This window comes from Podarcis bocagei, assembly GCF_964188305.1.
Source record: "Podarcis bocagei genome assembly, chromosome: 10".
Classification (NCBI taxonomy): Eukaryota; Metazoa; Chordata; class Lepidosauria; order Squamata; family Lacertidae; genus Podarcis; species Podarcis bocagei.
In genome coordinates this window covers 33,973,407-33,996,768 of record NC_138135.1, presented here as the reverse complement: position 1 = coordinate 33,996,768, position 23,362 = coordinate 33,973,407, and the positions used below count along the sequence as shown (strand labels likewise).

Here is a 23,362-nt window from a genome sequence, read left to right as displayed (position 1 = left end):
CTTCCAAATGCTTCCCTTTTTATTTACATATGGGAAACCAAGATTTGATTTTATCAAACCAGGATCAAATGGTGCTTTGATATACTAGTTTATTAATTAACCAACTACGGTTAAATAAACCAATTTCCTGTATTCAGATGAAAAAGGAAGCTGCAGTTTTTGCAAAAAGTGACAGAGCTTTAAATTTCCCTTGCCCCTTCCCATTCAAAGTAGAGAGAAGGAAGAGCAGAGGGAGCATATAAATCTGAGGCTTGCTGTAGTTCAAGTAAGTAACAACAAACTATGCTTTGCCATGCCTCAATCAGGTCATAATCAAAGCTTTGACTTATCTAATCTCTTCTCTATTCTCACTCAAATAGTTAACCAAATTGAAATGTAATTGGATACAGTAATGAGAATAATAATTGAACATCCTTTTGAGATCCATATTAAAATATTTTAAGTTAACAGAAATATTTCAAAAGCTTTTAAAGAGAATACTAATTTAGCTTTTAAAAAGAGGCACACCATTACCTGAAATATTTTTGTTTGCTTTTTTAGTTTCCTAATCTAGTGGAAGGCCACAAAATGGACTTTGCCTGGAGGTGAGAACAGTTCAGCCAGATAACAGAATATGCCTCTACCTTCTAGATACTGCGTAAGAGCCCTGTTGGATCAGTGAACGGACCGTCTAGTCTAGCATACTTGGTGTCTGTACTTCTCCCCTGGGCTCCCCTGTCCAGGGAAAGGTGAAGACTAAAGGAGAAACTCCAGTGCCAGCCAGAAATGGTACACACAAGCTCCTTTTGCTGTGGCACAAGTCAACTGTGAAATAGGGAACTGTTGCTGTTGCACTACTGCGCAAATCAGTTGTCCAGGTTCTATTTCACTGCGTAGAGCGTTTGAGCTTTTTGGGGCAGCAGAAGCCACCTGGGTGCCTTCCTGTGGGCTCTGGGGGAGAGCCTCCTCGTGAAAAATACAGAGCTCTTCCTCAGAGCTGGCCGAGTCTGCCTCCTTGGCCAGGGAGGCAAAAGGAGAGGAGGGAAGGGCATTAAAAGAAAGAAAATTACAAGGAAAAAGAAATTAAATAAGAAATGTAAAAATGTAAGTTAAAAGTAAATAAATGAGAATGGAAAAATGTGCTGGGTCAGGAGCCTTGCAGCACTAGAGACCTGTCTGACCAACGTAAGAGGCAAGGCAGGTCTGGTGAAAGTGGGGATGGCGCCTCCCCCAGCCAAGGATCCTTAACTGACCCTGCCTGTCCAGCCAGATGGGAGGAGCCATCCCAGTGTAAGCACTGCCCTTCCAGGAGCCCCTGGGGGAAAAAACTCTTTAATGCCATTTCAAATCTGGGCACTAGGCAAACAAAACACATTGCTGGGCTACCTCTTGCACACAAAACTTCCATCTACTGACAAAATGAGGTTGCAAATGGTCAGGAAAGGTTGTTGGTGTAACTCACATGTGCAGTGCAGTCTGGGCCTTGGCTGCCTCCTGCTTGGTGCTGTATCGGATAAGGGCGGTGCCTTGGGTCAGGTTGAGATGGAATGTCAGCAGTGGACCATGCTGCATGCAGATGGTCCTCAAAGTTGACCCATCAATCTTGTGAAGAACAGATTGGAAGAACAAAGACAAACAGCAGGTTTATGGGGGGGAGGTAAGTATTTTCATTTGTAAATATACCTGAAATAGTATGGTTAATATACAAACCAAAAATATCAGGCAATTACTGTAAATGCCACAAGAGAAAGAAACTAAGCTCAAAATACAGTGGTACCTCTAGTTACGGACTCGATCTGGTCCGGGGTGCCGTTCACACCCTGAAAAGTCTGTAACTAGAGCGCCGCTTCTGCACATGTACTAAGTGTGCAGAACGCTTCTGTGCACGCGCGCGGGGCAAAACCCGGAAGTATACGCTTCTGGGTTTGCCGCGTTCGCAAGCTGAAAAGACGCAACATGAACCTAATGCAACACGAAGTATGACTGTACTGAGAAAGCATGGTGACTCAGCAGACACAAACAAAAGCTGAAGGAACCTTACAGGCCTTTGTTTTTGGCAGCAGTGCTGGAAACATTCTGTGGTTTCGCTACGAAAACGTAAGAGAGAAAACTAGCCATTCTGCCTAGCATCCTGAAGACTGGGAGTTTTGTAAAAAAAAAAAGACAACGCTATGTTTTGCATTCACAAAATTGCTTACTTACCTAACTAACTAACTAACTAACTAACTAACTAACTAAAACAAGCACTGCAATTAATTCACAATCCAATTTTAAAAAAAAGCTGAAAATGTGGTTTACAGTAGGTCTCTCATGTCCTAAACACACTGTCATACTAGTTAGCTTGTGTTGCTACATAAATACAATATTTATTTAAAACAATCAACAATTCAGAATAGTCTTGTTTCAGTAATAAAAAGGAAGCAGAAGACAGAAATACCTGCGGAGTGAGATTGTGAAGAACCAGCCAGTAGCTGGGACGAACAGATCCACCATCACTCCAGGTAGAGGCTGCAAATGATTAAACAGTAAGCAGGATACATTTGGATGAGACCTACTTCAAAATTGATCTTAAACAGAAAACCAGAATGAATTCTGTGCTTTATAGAAACCATTTCTCTTGCCACATTTAACATGAAAGACAGGGTTGTTCAAGTGGTCACTGGTGAAGCTACACATATGGATTCTGCAGTTGCACAAAGTAACATTCAGAACTTTCAAAAGATAAGAGCACACTCAAAGGAGTATGGCTTCTACCTTCCCAACAATTTCCTGTTGCGGCAGCTATATAAAGAAACATGAGACGGAGAGCAGGTCAAAATGACATTTGCAGTTACAGTATCAGGTGGAACTATAGCTGCTGAGGATCAAACCATGACAGGAATGCAGAACTGAGAAGACAAGATGAGATGTTTTGCCTGGGAGTTGACTCCTGGCTGGAACACATACAGAAATCAACACTAAAGAGGACACATTCTCAGATGGGTGGATGACAGTTCTCAAGGCCATGGGCCCCAGAATCTAGGTTGAACTGCAGTGTCAGCAGCCACCCAAATAAGGCAGGAGTGGAGAACCTTTTTCAGTCAAAGGAGGACATTTCCTTCTCTGCAATCTTCCAAGGGCCACATGACAGTGGGGTGAAGCAGAGGCAAAAGTGGATGAAGCAACAAATGCAAATTTTTAGCTTTTGTACAGTGAGCTAGTTTCTACACACACTCACACAATTCTGTCTATCCTCCCTCTAGAAATTCAAGTGACATTAGCAGAGTTCAAGGACACATTGCAGCCTGGCAAAAACATTTGGGGTGTTAAGCACAACCAGTGAAGGTTACTGCCTGGGGAAAGTTCCAAGGGAAAGACAGAAAGTCCTGGAGTGCAGAATTCAACCCCTGGGGCTGAGGTGCCTCAATCCTGCAATAAGGTTTCAAGCTCAGCCAGAGGACAGGAGATTCATAAACCTCTACCAGAATCAAAAAGAGCACATGGGGTGATGTATTGGAAACTTTGCCACATTGATAAAGAAGCCCGATGCTGTGAATGCAAAGTGTAAAAGCAACTTAGTCTGAGTGGATGCAATAAGTATTAATAAGTGCAATAAGTGTGGTGGAGTCTCCTTCTTTGGAGGTATTTAAGCAGAGGCTTGACAACCATATGTCAGGAGTGCTCTGATGGTGTTTCCTGCTTGGCAGGGGGTTGGACTCAATGGCCCTTGTGGTCTCTTCCAACTCTATGATTCTATTCTATGATTCTGTGAAAAAGGTATTCAAATATACCTTCTTGAAGAAACCAGAGGCCTTTCTCCTGGGCATAGTCGGCCAATTGGTGCCAAAGAAGGATAGAATTTTCTTTATGTATGCCACAACAGCAGCAAGAATACTTATCGCAAGTAGGCAGTCATCTATCTATGGGAAGATCAAAATCCCTTACTGACAGAAGTGTGCAATGATGACAGTTCTAAATAGCTCTAAAACTTTGCAATCCTATAGAGAAGCTGCGGTCACTCAGAGCAAAGTGGGTCAAACAGCAAAGTTTTGGCTGAAAGGCTAAGCATCTTCCAAATCTGTGGATGTGGACCAAGCTCTGACATGAAAGATGCTTGCTTTCACTTAAAAGAATTTGACAAGGGTTACCATCCTGCATGTCTTTGGACTTATGACACATCCTGAAGGTCCAGAAGTGGCCAAAGACCTCAGTCTTCTGGGGGATAGCGAAATGCTTTAAAAAATGCTAAATGCACAAGGCATTGAGTACCAGTTTATCTCTTTTCAGAGGAAGATTTTGGTATTTTCCTCTAAAAGAAGGGACTGAAGTTTAGAAAAGAAAAACACATTTGGGTGTCATGGACTGGATGTTGAGTGGAAGGAGGTGTCAGAAGCTGAAGAGGAAACAGGGCTTAGTGAGCAAGAAAGAGTCTGTGGCAGAGAGCAGTCCAGAATCAGAGGCAGAAGTGAAGGCTGGAGAGGTTAACAGCCATGGTCAATGTAAAGGGCAATTCAGTTCCCATAGAGGACAGTGTAGTAAGCAAGCTATGGAAGACCTCCATAGCACAAGTGACCTATCGGTTCAAGGATACCGTCCCTGCCATCAACAACATGAACAGAACTGAAGTGGAACAAAGTTGTGTAGCTTGTGCTGCTCTGAAGACTTTGACCTTGGCACTGAAGGCAAAGACAGCCTGCTCTAACAACATTCCCTGTGCCTGAAACAAGTGATTTTGTGTGTCTGCCTAGTGAAACATAGACAGCTGGAACCATATGCATTACAGGTCCCTCACCAAGTTAAGGAGGTAGTCTGCTGCCACAAACTGAACACCTCTTAAAAAGTGCCAGTTGCACCGCACTACAAGCACCCGCTTGAGAGTGAGGCATGCACTGTTGCAGAATTAGCACAAAGGTTTTTGTTTTTTTTAAAAAAAAAATCCACTGTAGAGGAAAAAAGGTGAAAAAGATGAAGTGAAGGAAAAGAAGGGCCTAGCTCATATGCTTTCTCAGGGGTAAGTGAAAGTTTCTCTTGCTGCAGTGATCAGAAAAAATGGGAGCCACACGGACCTTTTTTGAGTGTGCACACTGGGGGTTGGGGGGTTAGCTTTCCACCTAAACCCCTTCAAGAAAGTGCTAGATGCTGCTTTGTGAGGATGAAGTCTGTGGATCTGCACAGACAACATGAAGAACTGTATCTTCTTGAGACCCCACCCACAAACTATTCAATACATGTTCCTTGTCAACTTTCAAGGACCTCTTCTGACAGGAAGGGTCTAGCTGTATCTCCCTCAGTTTCCTCAGCAGTTGCTGACAAACATCCCATAGCCCTTTTAAGAGAGAGAAATGGAACATTCTCTTTTCTCTCACTGAGCAATTATAACATTCTCTCCCCTAAAGGTCTTATCATATCCAGACTAGTAATGCTCTGGAACTTGTTCATGGGCAAAGCAATAAGAATGCTAGGAAATTCTACTCACCAGAGGCAAGCCTTGAATCCTGTGCCCCCCACCCCCTGAGTGAGCGGGGTGCTGTGCTGCTCCAGGGAGAGGATGGTTTTGGATTACTCAGACCAGGAGGTGGGCGGGGTAGCCCTGTAGTGTTTCTTGAGGAAATATTGTTTCTCCACTTGTTGGAGAGATGAGGGGGATTGGGTCCTATGGGATCTGGGGACCATGTTGATTTGTAATCACTGAACTTTGCTACAACAGAGGAAAGGAAAAGCCAATAAATTAGTGAAAGTTAATACACATAACACAGATCATCATAATTTTAGTCTGTCGAAGTATATTTGCATGTGATCCAGGCTACACGCTTTTGCGACAATATAGTACACGGATCTGAAAAAACTTCACCAGGGAGTTATTTAATACGTAAGAAAAAGTTACACTGAGGAAAAAACCCAGGCAACTATCTATTGTACAAAGCATTGCTATATATGCTTAAATAGCTCGATGTTTTCCATCTACAATATAAAATGTGAGCTAGGTGCATTGAGAATGGAAACCAGATACCTGAAGTGCTATGAACATTTGTGAAGGAATTGTCAGAGGCACTGTAGGGCCAGGCACCAGGTGAAGGCAGCGAGGTGTTGAGGGAAGAATTAGACCCTATGGCATAATAAGGAAAGGTAAAGAAAAATATTATAGATTAATAAAGAATTTACATGACAACTGACATTTCTAGCAATGACAATGAATGACAGAAACCTATTGCAGATCCATGTATTTAGTCTTAACATAAATTAAACCATAGTAACATCTGCATCTTCAAATTTTAGAATAGAATACAGAGCAGAATACGGTTGTTTGTATTTGCCTACTGCCATTAATACACGACAGGGGCATTTCCACAGGGAAATTGCTAAGTGCAAACAGGGTTTTAATTCATTCTCTTGGTTCACCAATGCTTACCCTCCAGATAGATATTTTCCTATTTTCCCCTCTAGCTAAGTCTAAAACTGCGACTAAGACTGGCTGGGGGGAAAAGGGGCCTGGCAGAAGAGGTTATAAGGAAAAAATAATTGGCTGTGTAGAGAGATTAACTACCCTCAATTTTACTGATTCTCCCCTGCAAATGTATCCCTGCCCCAACTTATAATCAGCAAACATGTATTTGCTGATCCAACTTGTTATTCCAGTTATAATAGTTGCAAGGTAAACAGAAATTGTATTATGTAATAAATAAACCTGTGGTGTTGTCCCGCAGAAGTTGGTGATCAGTATCTACAATGGGGGATGTGGCTGTACCCCCCAGCACACTTCCTGGGGTCACATAGGGATCAGATTCAGGGTCAATGTTTGGAATACCTTTCCATGGCACTCCTGGCTGAAACTCTGAAACATAACAATAATCATACAGTATTTCAAATGAAATATTCAAGACTTAAAGTTGTTAAATTCTTCCAACAAATATGAGGTGTCCAAGAATGTGTGGTGCCAAGTTTCTAGTTCTGGGGTCTTGGGAGATCAGTTTGAGAGTGCAGATAATGTTATTAGAGGAATCTAATTACAAATGTAAAGGCATACATGTGTTTCCTAGTCCCTTATTAGCTCTTCCATTCCTTCCTACCCTTTCAAAAATAGTAATTAAAATGTTATTCTACATTCTGATTGAAAAGCATACAAATTAATATTGCTACTATATGTGTGTATGTAGTCAATCAGTCACATTTTTATTGTCTGTAGCCAATTGCCATTACAATATAAATCACAAAAATAAATATGCCAATTCAAGAGTAGGCTTAAAACACACCTATTTTCAAAATTCAGGGTGGTGGTGGTGATAATAATAATAATAATAATAATAATGGGAGAGAGACAATGCTTGGTGAAGTCTCAGAAATAAATAAACTGCTGTACAGTCGTACCTTGTTTTGCAGCCGGGATCCATTCCAGACCCCTGGCTGCTAGCTAAAAAGGACACAGGGCAAAGCGCTGCGTCTGCGTATGGAGCGGTTTGCGCGTCTGCGCATGCGGCAAACCTGGAAGTAACCCATTCCGGTACTTCCAGGTTTGCCGCAGACATTCGCCGGAATGGACACTAGACAAGGCGGACGTTCATAAGAGGTATTACTGTATAACATTCCCAGTGGTCAAGAGTAGGGCATTACTGTTCAGTGTAGCAACTTTATCCTAACCCTAAACCTTCCCAAGAAATAAATTACACAAAATAAAAAAGTGCTTAGTTCATGTCATTTATACAGACCAAAGAAGTTTGGTTTCTTTAAAATGGAGTTTACACCTCTGAAACAAGTTTTACACAACCTCATACAGGCAAATGGTCCAAAATCTGAAATGCATCTTACAAATCTTACAATGCATGTTTGCACAGCACCAGTCTGCTGTGCTTGGAAAGCCACTGACAGCGGTGACACATTGATAGCAGTAACAAATATTATTTTATAAGCTGGGATGTAACATTTATGAACAGTTTTCAAGGACACTGAAATTACCTGGAGGCCAACTGGCATTGCTGGATTTGCTTCCAATCTTACTTGTTGGTGGAGATTTGGCAGGTAACCAACTATCTCCAGCAGGACCTGTGTGGCTGCCCAGTGGGTCGCCAGGGATTATATCAAATTGGTTATAGGGCGATGCCCCTCGTACTTTTCCAGGGGGCACAATCGTCCCTGGAAAGAAGAGGAAAAATATTATTTTGACAAAAGGACATCATGGTAGCAGCTGAAACAGGGCTCAAACCTTAATATAAAAGCAGAATGGCAATTCATACCAGTTTCACTGTAACAATAAAGCCACTAAAGCAAGAGTCACCAACTTTTGAGGGCCAGTGGGCATGTTTGGAATTTTGTGAAAGTGTTGTGGATGCCAGTCACAAAATGACTGCTATGGAGGTGTGGCATAAGACAAAATGGCTGCCATGGAGGCATATAGGAGGACACACCAGTGCAAACAGGAACTGAGTGAACAGTCTCTCATGCATTGTGGAATTTGGAGGGGATATTTACCAAGACCTTTCATGGGTGCTACAGGAAATACTGAAGGGAAAACTGGTGCCCAAGGGCACCACACTGGCAACCCCTGCACTAGAGTAAGAGAGAAAATAGCATATATATAATGTAAGAAAAACAAGATACAAAATTAGAGGCCTTTTTAAAAAAAGGTTACCAAAACAAAAAACTCATTATGATTTGTTCAGATTTATATATTACCTTTCCAAAGGCATTTGCATTGCTAACAGTGGCTTAGAACAATTAAAATACAACAATCTCACAGCAAAACAACAATACAGGAGAAGCTGCTGTCCTAGTTTTTCACTAGAGGCAAAAAGTGGCAATATAAATATACCCTGTAAAATCATTTTTGATAACGTAAGCTGGAATCTCTCACCATTTTTGTGCATATTGGCATCTTGGGAAGCTACAGATGGCAATCCATCCATCATAGAAGTCCATTGTTTAAAGCGAGATTCTGTTCCAGTTTCTTTCCCTCCTACCATGCCATAATCCATGCCACTCGAACCAAAACCTGTGAAAAACCAATGACAACTTGAGGGCCAAGGATTTCCCACCCCTGCTTTAAGCTAAATTGCTTTATAATTATGTTTTTAAACCATATAGATCAGGGGTGCCCAAACATTTTTCAAAGAGGGCCAGATTTGATGGAAGTGAACATGCATGAGGGCCGACCAAAGTTGAGCTTTTTTTTAGGATTGAAGAGCTTTTGGGGGGATGTCCCCCCAAGGTTTATTGACCTTTTTAAAGGATTTGACAGCAATAAATGAATGAACTGCCACAGGGGCCTGATAAAACCGGCCGGAGGGCTGAATTGGGCCCCAAAGCAGACTTTGGATATGCCTGCCTTAAGAACTAGCACAAAATAACCCATATATAAAACACAGTACTTGTTGCTTCTTGTTATGTGTTACACACACACACACCACGGTACTTGTTGGTTCTAGCTCCTGAAAGCTCTATCTTAAAAGACCTCCAACCCCTTTGCCACCATCTATTTCCCGAATTCTTCCGTTGTCCCCCTGTTGTTGTCTTTTTATAATATAGCATTCATCAAGAATACAAACAACAAAGTAATGGATACCGGTCACCAGCTACAAAGCGAAATGAGGTGGAAAATAATAGCATGCTAAAATTGTACCTTGGCTTCAGGATCAGTGCTACAAACTTTTCTGTTTGTTTGTTTTTTGGAGGGGGGGAGGAAAGCTGCACCCTACTTTGCTAAATTCCGACTTATCCTCATGAGGGAGGTTATAATCCCACCGACACCAGACCCATATTTTTTCCACCTCTCTGACTTCCTCCTCTCTCATATCTCTATCTATATCGGGGGAGGCAGCCTCGCCTGCACAATAAGCGATAAAAAGAAGGGCGCTGCTGCTGCTGGGCTTTTCTTCACGGGCTTTCTGCTGGGGGGCGGGGCGGGCGAGGCGGAGAGCGCTCTGCACATGCTCAGGAGACCCCTTAGCCTACAATAAACACCCTCCCCCCGGACCCTGAGGAGGCAGCCCAGCCTCTCTTGGCGGCTCCCCACCTGCGCTGCTCCCGGACGAGGCTCCGCCGTTCTCCTCCATGGGCATCGCACCGCCGCTTCCGACTCCCGCCGGGTTTCGAATGCCTCGCGGCGCTTCCGGCGGAGTGGGCGGGGGAGGGGGGAGATAAAAGCGGCGGCTTCGCGTGAAACTGCCGAGACAACAAATCCATAGACTGGCAGCCGGCGGCGGCTACACGGGCCACACGACGAGGTCTGGCGGGCCGGATTCGGCCCGCGGGCCTTGTGTTTGACACCCGTGATATAGATGGCTGAGATGATGCAAATGCTCATCACTACAAGGCTGTCTTATGCTTTTGCACAAATACTTTTTGTAACATGATATCCTGCAATAAGCAAGGCTGTTTGAAAATAAAGCTAGTGAGTCAACATAATGCTGAAGTACACTCTGCAGAGAAGAACGGAAGCTAGAGTTCTATGTAGCAAGACTGATTCAGCAATTCAACTGACACAAACAACAAATCCAGTCTTTGCGTTTGGTACACAGATTCTTAGCGCTTAAGAAATCAAAGCAGATCACAGGGTTTAGCTATTTACAGTACTTACCTGAACTATATCCAGGAATTTGCCCTTTGGTTGGTATATCTGAGAGACTCACATTCAGACCACCAGGTACTAAGCTGTCTAAATGTTTAGGCCCAACTGGATGGGATGGAGAATGTTTCATGCCAGGCTGCCTCTGTTGTGGCTGAAAGGCATTCACCATACGGGCAATCTGCAGTTAATGAAATAAAGAAGAATTTGTTTATCTTAGTACAAACAAGTGATTATATTTTGAACAGTGCATTAGTTTCAAGCAATAATAAAGCTTTAATAACATCTTCTTGGTATATTGCTAGGCTTTATTGTACACCTCATGCATACATTGCTGATTAAATATTGTACCTGCTGTTCTTGCTGTTGTCGTACTACTTGGGAAATCTTTCTTTGACTCTGTAACAGTTGTTGTTGCTGTTGTTGTTGTTGCTGCTGCTGCTGTTGCTGGAGGATGAGTTGACAAGCCTGGAAGGCAAGTAGAGGAGGTAATGAAGGACTTTATTTATAGGCATTAACTGCTGGCAAATGAGCACTGTTCAGCAGATATGACTAGCACTGTAAGTTTTTTATAATAAAAGAAACTTACCATGAACGTTTTAGCCTATGGATGAGCGCAGTGCCTTCCCTTTTACATCTAATTAGAAATAGTGGGATGATCCACACCAAGCACTTAAAGGACATCTAATGCACATTTAATGCATATGACTCACCTGCCAAAAGAGTCCTGGGAACTGCAGTTTTCCCCTCACAGAGCTATGATCCCCAGCACCCTAAACAAATGACAGTTCCCAGGATACTTTGGGAAAGTCATGTGGTTTAAATGTATGGCGTGCCTCTGCCCAGTACTTCTAGTATGAAGCTTGATTTACTGTAAAGGTACAAGTCATTGCTAGAAAGTGTCCCCTCCCCACAACTGCATATGACTTATATGTGCCTTTTCAACAACTAAATATATATTTCCACAGATCTGAAGTACAACATTTTCCCAAAAAGATTAAAGCTGCAAAAACAGTCACAGGGGTATGCAAAATTCAGTCAGCTACTGTAGTAGGATAGTTACTTACAAGCTGAAATTGGGGGATCTGCGGAAGTTGGCTCAACATAGCAATCTGTTGAGGAGAAAGCTGGGGATTCATGTTGAAAAGACCTGGGTTCAGACCACTGTTAGGAAATTGCTTGAGCATGGAGGCAGAAACCTTAATAAAAAGTGCAAAGGCATACACAAGTCAAACCAGAAACTGACAGAACAACAAAGACATTTGTAGCAGGTCTGTGTGCAAAAGCAAGATGTCTCTGTTGAAAACAGAAAGTGTGTGATCTTAATCATAATGAAATTGAACATCAACAAATAATGCAACAAAGGAAAAGTGAACATAAAGAATATGGTACAAACACATATAGCAATATGTGAGTACATAAAGGAATCAATTACTTGAGTTGGCTAGCTTTTGTTTGGCTGAAATTTTGAACAATGCACAAACATTTTGTACATTTAAAGAAAAGAGCTTGAGATTAATATGGAACATGATTCTGGAGTTAACATATTCTATTTCAGTTTGTGGCAGGGCCCTGGTGGATGAGTAGCTTTAACAGTACAGTGGTGCCTCGCAAGACAAAATTAATTCGTTCCGCAAGTTTTTTCTTCTTGCGAGTTTTTCGTCTTGCGATGCACGGTTTCCCATAGGAATGCATTGAAAATCAATTAATGCGTTCCTATGGAAACCGCCTTCAGACCAGGTCCGGGGACAGTCTGTCCCCCGACCTCTTCTGAAGGCTGGGGAGGGGGACAAGGGCTTTTCTTCCCACCCCCAGCATTTTTAAAAACCCCGGGACAGCGGAGGACTTCTCCGCTGTCCGGGGCGATCTTAAAATGCTGGCGGGTGGCATTTTAAAATCGCCCGGGACAGCGGAGGACTTCTCCGCTGTCCGGGGCGATGTAAAAGCCCCTGGGAAGGCAGGCAGGGGGGACAAAGACTTTTGCCCCCCGCCCGCCTTCAGAAGAGGTCCTGGACCTCTTCTGAAGGCGGGCGGGGGGCGAAAGTCTTTGCTCCCCCCCGCCTGCCTTCAAAAGCCGTCTGCGATAGCAGGAAGCGCTTTCCTGCTATCCCGGACTGCTTTTAAAATGCTGGCGGTGGGGAGCAAAGCCTTTCAGCCCCCGCCGGCCTTCCTGGACCTCTTCTGAAGGCCGGAGGGGGGGAAAGGCTTTGCTCCCCACCACCAGCATTTAAAAGAGGTCCCCGGAGATTTCCCTATGGGCTTTCTTCTTGCGAAGCAAGCCCATAGGGAAATTCGTCTTGCGAAGCGCCTCCAAAACAGAAAACCCTTTCGTCTTGCGGGTTTTCCATCTTGCGAGGCATTCGTCTTGCGAGGTACCACTGTATATCATACAGAAATGTGTGCATGTATATGTACACACCCACCCACACCATTTGAAATGGGGTGCAAGGAGAAGAGAATAACAGAGACTGCAATGCACAAAAGAGGAGGAGGAGGAAGGAGCAACTTGTTCCTCTGAGGAAGATGAGCTTTTTCTGAATGTGCAACAACATGATATAGAGCTCTGACAGAGTGAGGTTCTTGCTAGCCCCTCTTCTCCTCAGCTACATCCTTTTTACACTTTAGGATGAACTAAGGAGTGGGGGCACCATTGGTTCAGTATAAATAATGTTAAAACTCAGTTGATGTTTACCTATGGATTTAACATGAATTAGCAGCATCAGAAATAACAAAATGCATGTTTTGGCTTGTTGTTATGCAGACTTGGGCTCATGGTTTGTTTTCTTCAAGGGAACTATAAGTGGTACCCCAAAACCAAATCTTGGCTACCAATCATAGTTTGTTGCTCCCAACATGAAGCAGGAGAGGAGCTAAGCAGAGACCTTTGAGAAGCATGCACCAGCACACTGCTTGTTTGTGTAAAGCCATAATTAAACAAAGCTCACCTACCCACCTATTAGAAAACTTTCTAAGATAGCAATCCACACCCAACTAGGCTCTCCCTTACTTAGGTTCAAAGTCACACATCCCCTCTACAAGGACTTCTCCCTCTCATCAAAGAGCACCCATCAATCTCATGCCCCCACTGCACTCTCATAAATACCAATTAAAACAAACTGGAAGTGGGTGGCACTTTCACTCTTGTATGGCACATCTGGATTCCCTTGTCACAAGTTTCAAACTGAAACCAAATACTTCTAACATCAAAAAGTCAACAGCAGAAAACAACGAATGCAGATGAAGAAAAAGCTTATGCTATTAGAAAGATGACTGCAAAAAGACACTGTACCTGCTCTTTAGCTCCTGATGAGCCATACAAAATATGTAGCTTTGGGAAACGGACTAAAGCCTCTTCCCTCCACCAGATGTCCTCAAATCCAACTCCATATGTGGAACAACAGAAGAGACTATAACAAACCATCTACAAAGAAACTTTTAAAAATTGTTTACCTGGGGAGAAAGAAACTGGGGAGGCACTTGTGCCCGGATATTAGGTGAAGGGTTTAGCGGTTGCACTGGTGGGTGCATTCCTCTCGATTGTGCTGTGCTGTTTCCAAACAGACCTTGATTGCCACCCTAAAAATGAATGAATGAAAGAAAGTCAAATCAGCTTGTGAGTATAGTTGTTTATATATGTTAGCTGGAGCCTGGGGTTAATATAACTATGAGAATTTGTAACATGCCAATGACAGTCACCCTTATTTCATCTTGATTCATTTGCCTGGCATTTTTTTCAAACACATTCCCTTCTAAGAGGTTTGATTGTATGCCATACACATTTTAAAGAGGAGAAAAGAAGGTGCAGAGAAAAGATAAGCAATGTTTATATTTAAAGGGATTTGTCTTTTGTGTTTGAATACTGTAGATAGCAGTATTTATTACTTATTACATATAGCAGAAGAAAATATTAAGAACTACCTAATATGATGGACTTCATTGTTTTTAGCTGCTTCTTTATTTAATATGGAAAGTTACTCAAAGGTCTTAAGCAGTCCTCAAACTGCATTTAATCATACACAGTAAAGCAATTCCAATATTCTAAGAGAGAACGCGCCACTGCTTACACAGTCAAAACAGCACCATCATATACAAAAGAGAGGTATCAGCAGACTCAGGGGAAGGGAAACCCCAAAACAGCCCAATGGGATCTGAGCATGCTCAGAGGCCGTGTAATGCAGACTGTTTGGAGGTATGGGGAATTGACTCTAAAACAGGCGTGGGGTGGTGGTGGGGTGGACTGGTGTCTGGAATTCAGAACAGGGAACACAGCACACTGCAACATTTTGTGCCAGGTGTCTCTTGCATATTCAATTTGAAAACAAATTCCAGTAGAAGTGACCTAGTCCCTTTGCAGGGATACATTCACGATACATATTAACCTTAGAAAAACATTTGTAGATGTGGTTATAGCTTGTGTTGTTATTCCTAGAGATTTCCAAACGGATAGAATTGTTAGTCTCTTCTTCGGTTTCAAAACTGCTCTAGGATAAGTTAAGGGCAAACACACATACAAATTTAAACAGAGTAACTACTGCATAAATGTAGTATGAAGTTTTAGTGCCAAATTTGTTTTTTTAGAACAAGGGGGGAAAGTGTTTATTCTTGCACTGGGTTCCAAAATGTTTATTCCCCGACTTTTAATTACTTTCTTTGAGAAAGTAAACTCACAGACTGTTGTGAGGTATTAGTAAGGGATCAAAGTAACAGACATAAGCAACATATTGAATGTCTGGAAGGAAGCAATAAAGACTGGTGGGTTCCTGAATTTGAGATTTATCTTACTACATTTTCCATGAAAAAAACATTTAAAAAACGGGTGCAAAAACCAAGCTGACAAGGATTATCTATAGGATGCAGCCAAGAAGTAATATAACCAAGAATGTGACCTCCTTACTTGTCTAGCAGCGAAGTTTTGGGGGTTGAGCCCTGATCCGATTGCCCCAAGGCAGACGGGTAGTGTGGAACCAGAGGGAGAAAGCTTGTAGTTGGGAGAAGGGGAGAAGGGAGAGCAGGGAGCCTCATCCCCAAGGCACCCATCTTGATTGGAGAAAGGCAAAGTCAGCTGAAGAAATAAGTAGCCAATCAGCAGGAGTTGGTTAGTGAAGCAACAGAATGCAAGAAGAGAGAGAGTGACCATGAATGACCAAGATTATGCAAAATTAGTATGATTTTAACCATTAAAAGGATATGTTCCAACAAAGTACACTACTTACTTTGGAAATATGGACTAAAAGGAGACAAGTCAGAACAATCAATTCAATACTTAAAAACCTTTACCCATAGCTAATGCTGCCCTGCTTGTGGAAGTGATAATCTTCAATAAAAGAGATGCAATATTTCTATTTGCTGACAAAATTTTATTTCTTTTCAGGAGATCTACAACTGAGTAACACCTAGAGCAGATGAGGCAAGCAGAAGAATTCAGGCAGGTGAAGAATAAAGAAATCTCATCAGAATAATATCTCGGTTCTTGGGCAATTTAAAGATCTTCCATCCAGTACATTATTATAAGCACTACTCGACTGACACTAGTATGTCCATCTTTCTTACAAAGCAAGAGAATGAACATCCTCGCATGGAGTATTTTGTTACCAAAAGCTCTTTAGAACCAAACACAAAAAATAAACACTGACTGATTCATTTTCTCAGGTTAACGTCCTTATCTGTCTCTGGTGCACAGTGTCAGCCAGCAAGGTCAGTGTAGAATGCTGAAATTCCTCACTCCCTGATCAGAAGAGAAAGACTGACAGCCCAGGAAGATGGAGGCAGTTTTGGTGAAGCGCTGTCGTTTTCAGCTTGAGGTTGACACTGGCTACTCTGGACAATACAATTCCCTACTGCCTATGTGAGAATCAAGCCATATTTAAGACAGCTTAGGGCTAACTTAGCTTCTGTTTCATGGAAGTGCTATTTATGTAAATGCAAAAATATGAAATAGCCATCAAAGTCCCCTCTTTGAGACCTAACTCTGGGGTTCCCTGAATGCTCCTCATTTCTAGAAATTATATTTCTGAGATATTCTGCTTCAGCTACCTCTATAATAGCCATTGGCTTTGTCATTCTTCAAAAAACAAATAATACAGAAACTTAGTGGTGACAAACAGGGCTTCTGAATTTGGCTGTGTTCTTTACAAGCACGGCTAGGTACAGAAAAACCCCCCACTATTTCAACAGCCATAGACCAGGCCAAACAGCAGACAAAAACCAAGGGTGCTCAAAGTTTTTGAAGTTGTATACCTGATGCAATACTTGAACACTGAAATTCTTGCCTACTCACACTAGAAGACTTTAGGGATGACTCTGAGCAAATTTATTTTGTGTAAGATTGTATAGGGATAGAATTTTGAAGGGTCCTTCAGCATTAATAACCTGATACACTTGGTTCTATGGCAACTGAAATTTTGGTTGGAATCCTATCAAAAGGAAATGGATCAGGTACCTTCTTTCTGTGGGTAAATTCCTAGCTTTAGGTGATGTCAAAGAAACAGAGGTCTGATATCTTCTCTTCTTTTAAGTAATTAAACAGAGGACATTATGGTTTTGTTATGTCAGGACCAAACCTACCAGAAGCCAGAAAAGAACAACACTAGGTACCATCTCAAGTTTAGGATCTGGCACTGGTAAAAAGTGTATTACAGTGCTGGGTTGATTATTTCTTGTAGTATTAAGAAATGACCCAGTTTGAAATCACTCCCATAAGTGATTAAGTGTTAAGTAAATGAGATACATCTTCTGGCATTAAAAAGCAGAGCAGATACCTTGGGTGGAGGGGGTCCATTGCAAATGGTTACAAAAATAACCAAGTTCTGAAATAATTTGATGGCTCTGAAGTTTCTTACTTGTGTTGACTAGAAGTATGTTTCTTGATTCCAAATGACACATGTCTTAATTCAGAGGAATTGGAAGCAGGACTTTTTAAAAGTTCAACTCTGTCCCAGTATGAGATGGCTCAGTTTGTAGAGTGTGAGACTCTTATAGGGACATGGGTTCAGCCCGAAGTTGGGCAAAATATTCCTGCATTGCAGGAGGCTGGATTAGATGACCCTTGTGGTCCCTTCCAACTCTACAATTCTATGATTCTAATGAATCTTTAGGGGAATATATTGACCAGCAGTCCAGGTTCCAAATAAATCCATACTGTGTTTTTTCTAACCCACAGTGCACTGAGGGTATGGTTGTAGCAATGAGTGTCTGATCCTCAAATCTGTCACCAAAATGAAGCTGAAATTTGGATGGAACTTCTTTGAGAATATGTTTCTCCTCTAATTCAGTAAGTTCAGGGTCCCAGGAAATAGGCGTATACTGCATTGTGAATTCCAACAGGGTAAAAACAGACAAAGGAACCATAGTTGAGGTCATGGCCTAGACCTGGAACAGCAGTCAGAATTCTGACAGAGATAAAAGGTACCAGCCAGGTTGAGCGAACTAGTGGCACAGGAAATGAGCTGAAATCTCAATGGCAAGCCTGAATCTGACGGCCAGGAAACTCTGGAATACAAGGTCCTTGAGCTGGAAATGGAAAGAGCAGCCCCAAGCTGTAGTCCCCAGAGGAACCAGGGCCTGACTCATTCTCCTTAGTCCAGAGGTTTTCAACCTTTTTGAGTCCACAGCTCCCTTGACCAACTACATTCTTTCTGCGGCACCCCTATAGGGCTCAGGAACGCAGTTATGTCACCCCTTGCCTGAAGAGCTGGCAGCCTCTCACCCTTTTTCAAACACCCTCCTTTGTGGAGTGTTCTCTTAGCTTCCTCTCCTCTCCATTCTTCTTGGGAATCCTCCAGGTAGCCGCAGCCACCCCTGGTGTGTGAGGCACTTCAGCTCCTGGTAACCAGCACCCCCTGGCCAACCCAGCGGCACCATTTGCCTGGGATGCTTGTAGCCAGGGCTGCTGCAACAAACAGCTGTGCAAGCCTTTGGGAGGCAGAGATGCAAGAGGGCTTCAGAGGGAGGGAGGGAAGGAAGGAAAGAGGGACAGAAGCCTGTGTTGCCCGCGGCAAACCTGACCATCATTTGAGGCATCCCAGGGTGCCACGGCGCACTGTTTGAAAACCAGTCTTTCAGACCAACACAAGCAGAACATCTGATGGGAGCATATGGAGGGGTAATGGGGTGCTTGGCTCAAGGGCTGCCTCTATAAGGCTCTCCAGTCCTCTGCCAAGTAGGTAGCGCATGGGAGGGGTAATCAGGGACAGGATATATATGTGAGGGCTTGGTTAAAACTGAGACTCCATGAGAACAAGTGATCAGCTCTCAGTGACTTGAGCAGGATCCTGACAACTCTGCATCTTATTGCTGTTATTGTTGATCCACATGTATGCTTAATGCCTGCCTTGTAGTGCCTTTTACTTCCCAATGTTTATGCTCTTAGATCTTGATCACAGGTTGGGACTCTACCTGACCTGCTGTCTCCATCATCTTCAGATTACTGATTTATGTGTCCTGTGGAATCTGCTTCCTCATAACATGAACTATTGAAGATAAGACTGCCTTCAAAAAATGCAGGTCTTACCCAAAAGTAGAGAACAAAAAGGAACACAAACTTTGGCAAACAGACAATAAAGAGATGGTAAAAAAGAATTTGAGGAGCACAATGTTAAAAGTACAAAGACAAACAACAATAAGTTCTTTAAATACATTAGTAGCAGGAGATCATCTAAAGAGATGGTTGGACCCTTGGATGACAAGCGAGTCAAATGTGTGCAAAAGCAGGATGAGAATATTGTGGCAAAGTTAAATGAATTATTTGCACATGTCTTCACAATGGAAGATACAGGACAGAGTCCAGTGCTGCAACTAACTTTTGCAGGAGGAAAGTCTGAGGAACTTAGGCAGATAGTGGTGATGAGAGATGAAATTGTAGGCCTAATAGACAAAATAAAAACCGACAAATCACTGGGTCCACATGGCATCCACCTGAGAGTTCTCAAATAACTCAAATGGGAAATTGCAGATCTTCTAACAAAAATATGCAACTTATTCCTCAGATAAGTTTTCATACCAGAGGACTGGAAAGTAACTAATTTAACACCAGTCCTGGAAATTACAGGCCAGTTATCTTAACTATGTCCCAGAAAAACTGGTGGAAAGAATTGTTAAACATAAAATAATCAAGAATATGGAATAATAAGTCTTGTTGAAGTTGAATAAGCATAGTTTCTGGAACGCCAAGTCCTTTCTCACAAAACTATTAGAATTTTTTGAGCATGTCAACAAACATATAGACAGAGGTGATCCAGCTGACCATGAACTTGGACTTTCAATTTCACCCCGAAAAGGTACCTCATCTAAGACTCCTAAGCTTAGCAGTCATGGAATAAGAGAGATCCTCATTTGGATCAGGAATTGTTTAAGTAGCAGGAAGCAGAATGGGAATAAATGGACAGTTCTTCAAATTAAGAAATGCAGGAAGTGAATCAGTATTGGGACCTGTGCTTTTTGCCCTGTTCATAAATGATCTAGAGTTAGGGGTAATCAATGGTGTGGCCACATTGGCAGAAGATACTAAATTGTTCAGGGTCATTAAAAAGACAAAAAGGACCTCTACGAGCTGAGTGAACGGATCGTAAAAAAAACAAATGCAATTCTGTGTTAACAAGTATAAAGTGATGCATGTTGGGTGAAAACCTTAATTTCACATACACACCCTTGGGGTCTGAAATGGGAATGACTGGCTAGGAATGAGACCTTAGGATCATAGTGGATAGCAGGATGAAGAGGTTGACTCAGTGTTTGGCAGCTTAGGTTCAGGCTATCTGAAAGACCATATTCCCTCATATGAACCTGATGGGGCTCGCCATTAAGATTTCAGCCCCGTATCACCCTCACAAGCATGCTTTGTGGGAATGAAGGAAAGGGCCTTCTCAGTCGCTTATCCCAGACTCCTGAGCTCCCTTCCTAGAGAAGTGAGGCTGACTTCCCCCTTGCTGTCCTTCTGCTGGCAGGTGAAGACAGTTCTATTTCAACAGGCCTTTGGGAACCAACTATTTTTTGAGGAAAGGGCTCTTCCGTGTATTAAAAGTATTGTCTCATCATGGTTGTACTTTTTAATTTGGCACTCAAGTCTTAGCAAAACCATCCAGTAACTTTTAGGGGCAAATGTTGGAAATGTACAATACATTCAGAATAAAAAAATAATGTTTTTTTCATACAAACACATGAGTGAGGAATCTCCTGAAGTGGTTTTCCAGAACAGTAATAATTACTCCAAAGATCACCCATGTGTTCAGTTCACCCCATTTCTTCTCATTTGCCCCAAACAAGCATTTTTTTCTCCTCAAAGTCTCATAATAAAACAATGTCTTTAAGTTGCAATGCTGAAATCTGATGGGATGTTAAAATTGCATCTGGAATAAGCGGCAGATTTTTACAAGCAAAATGTGTCTCACCTTTTCAAAGTAAGGCCCACTATCTGGGGCTCCCATGTCTTTGGAATTAGGAGGACGAAAACCTGGCCGACTTTTTCTCATAATGTCATTAAAATCCCCGAGATTCATCCCTCGTTTATCCACATCAAATTTCTTATCTTGGAGACCACCTGAAAGGAAAAAGTGGAAAGTGGAAGCATTCATACGAGTGGCTGTTACAAGTTTGAAGCAATACTTCATAAATTACTAAATGAAGTATTTTCCACTTATACTCATATACTACAATAACTACAAAAATTCATTATAAATGTATTAAATACATTTTAGCCTACCCTTCATCATATGATCTAATGTTCAGCTATAAGAATTCCTATAAAATCAAAGGAGCAGGTAAGCACAGATTATGTCTTTGCAAAGACCCAGGCAAACAAGTAGGCCTTTACCTGCTGCTGAAACGCTAGACATATTGGTGCCAGTTATACTTCCAAGGCAATGGCATTCCATAACTGGGGGGGGGGGGGGACCACAGAATATACTTGTCCTGATGGTGGGATGTGCAGGGAGGAACTAGTTCCTAGATAAAGGGACAATGATTACTGTATTTACTCGAATCTAATGCTCACTTTTTTGGCCAAATTACGTTGCAATAATTAAGGTGCACATTAGATTTGATGGAACATTTACATTTGCCAGAAAATCCTTTTTTTGGTTTCAAGGTTTTGAAAACTGAGGTGCACATTAGATTCAATGGCATATTAGAATCAAGTAAATACGGCATTTCAAATATTTGGGTCTCAAGTCATTTAGGGCTTTGTAGGTGAATAATGGTACCTTAAATTCCACCTGGAAGCATACAGGCAGCCAATGCAGATCTTTCAGAATCAATGAGCTAACATTCTGACAGAATGTATTCTGCATTACTGTCACTTCCAGACCATCTTCAAAGGTGTGCCCATGTACAGCGTATTAGAATCTAAATGGAATATTACTAGGGGGTGGGTAACCCTGGTAGGATATCTGTCCAGAAACAGACATAGCTGGCAAACCAGCAAGAGTAAAAAAAGGCACTCGCACACTGGAGGCCCAAGGACTTGAGGGGCACAAAATGTACTAGACCAGTGTCTAGAGGCAGCAATGGGGGCAAATAAAAGAAGCCTGAATCCTGACATACACACACACCTAACTACGTACCTGCTGTTTGTAGGTGCATTCACCTACCCAATTCCCAGACCCAAGAACCAGGGCTTCTATCTTGTCAGGATTCAGCCTTCTTTTATTTTCCCCTACTGCTGCCTCTAGACACTGGTCTAGCACATAGCCTCACCTGACTTGAAATGATAATGAGAAACAGAGCTGGATATCATCAGCATACTGCTGACACTGCAATCATGCTGGGAAACATCATTTTCTGAATACGTCCCCCAGTGGCTACAAATAGACATTAAAGCACATGAGGGACAAGATGGAACTTTGCAGGACCCCAATGCCTGCATGGGGCTATGCATAAGTCCTCCATAACTACTTTCTAGAATGAGTTCTGACAATTTAGGTAAGTTATCAGTCTGTTTCTCCTTCAAGTGGTTATAATTTTACAGAGCTCTGTCATGACAATCTTCTCTAAGAAGGGGAAGCTTCATTCAGTTTAGCTGTTGACAGAAAGAAGACAATGATTCCACCCACTCACACAAGCAACATCCTAAAAGCATCACTACCTGGCAGTCCTGCTAATCTTGAGGCTGGTACTCAGCAGGAGAAAAACATCAGCTGTGGTTTACTGACTGCCTTTCAGGCCACAGACCCTCTTCCCAAGACCCTGGAGGACCTTGAATACCGTCTGTGCTAGCTAGTATAGAGAAGGTAGATGGGGGAGGCCAGCAAACCCAACTGCACATCACTGCCTTACAGCCCAGCTGACTGTGAGGCTTATATTTGTTAAATGGGAAATATTAATTTATGTTGTTGTAATTTTGCTTGTTTACCTTAAGATAAGAGTCTTTTAGTTGTTTATGGGTCCCATTTATATACAAATTGTTTATATTGTTTTTCTGTTTATTTTCATTTGCTCACCACTCTGGTAATGAAAACATTCAATGAAGAGTGGGCTATAAATACTGTAAAAAAACCACACACCAAAAAACCTCCCTTCATACTACCACTAAGCAAATCAGTTTTTCTCTCTCCACAGTAGGTCTTTGACATTTTCTCTAGAAGTCCATGAATCATTATGTACTATTCAACAGAATGAAACCCAGTTATCACAAATGGACTTTGTGCAAGGACGGTCTGTTTATTAATGCACTCAGTAACCAGACTTAGACCCTTCCCATTATCCTAGCTCAAACTTTCATTCTTTCATTCTCATCAGCTACACACCAAATTATATAAAAGGTCCTTAAGCTGTTCTAAAATCATTTTGCAAAAGGCCACATACTGCTTTATTATACTGTTTTCAAAGCCAAGCACTTCAGCCTCATGAACCAAATCA

At 42.2% G+C, this 23,362-nt stretch overlaps 1 protein-coding gene across 10 annotated transcripts in view; it reads right to left on the bottom strand.

Annotated features, from left to right (window-relative positions):
• TNRC6B (trinucleotide repeat containing adaptor 6B) overlaps positions 1-23,362 on the bottom strand; it is a 113,340-nt gene that overhangs the window by 13,240 nt on the left and 76,738 nt on the right. For 8 of the 10 annotated variants that reach the window (XM_081210868.1, XM_081210863.1, XM_081210860.1 and 5 more), the window contains 13 exons: positions 20,899-21,047; positions 15,408-15,575; positions 13,964-14,089; positions 11,581-11,712; positions 10,865-10,981; positions 10,526-10,694; positions 8,804-8,941; positions 7,909-8,085; positions 6,644-6,790; positions 5,969-6,064; positions 5,435-5,656; positions 2,417-2,487; positions 1,442-1,581 (listed from right to left, as the gene is read on the bottom strand). In XM_081210868.1, coding sequence (XP_081066994.1) covers positions 1,442-1,581; positions 2,417-2,487; positions 5,435-5,656; positions 5,969-6,064; positions 6,644-6,790; positions 7,909-8,085; positions 8,804-8,941; positions 10,526-10,694; positions 10,865-10,981; positions 11,581-11,712; positions 13,964-14,089; positions 15,408-15,575; positions 20,899-21,047 — 1,852 coding nt within the window. The remainder of the gene's footprint in view (positions 1-1,441; positions 1,582-2,416; positions 2,488-5,434; positions 5,657-5,968; positions 6,065-6,643; positions 6,791-7,908; positions 8,086-8,803; positions 8,942-10,525; positions 10,695-10,864; positions 10,982-11,580; positions 11,713-13,963; positions 14,090-15,407; positions 15,576-20,898; positions 21,048-23,362) is intronic. The other 2 variants (XM_081210861.1, XM_081210869.1) reach the window with 1 other exon arrangement.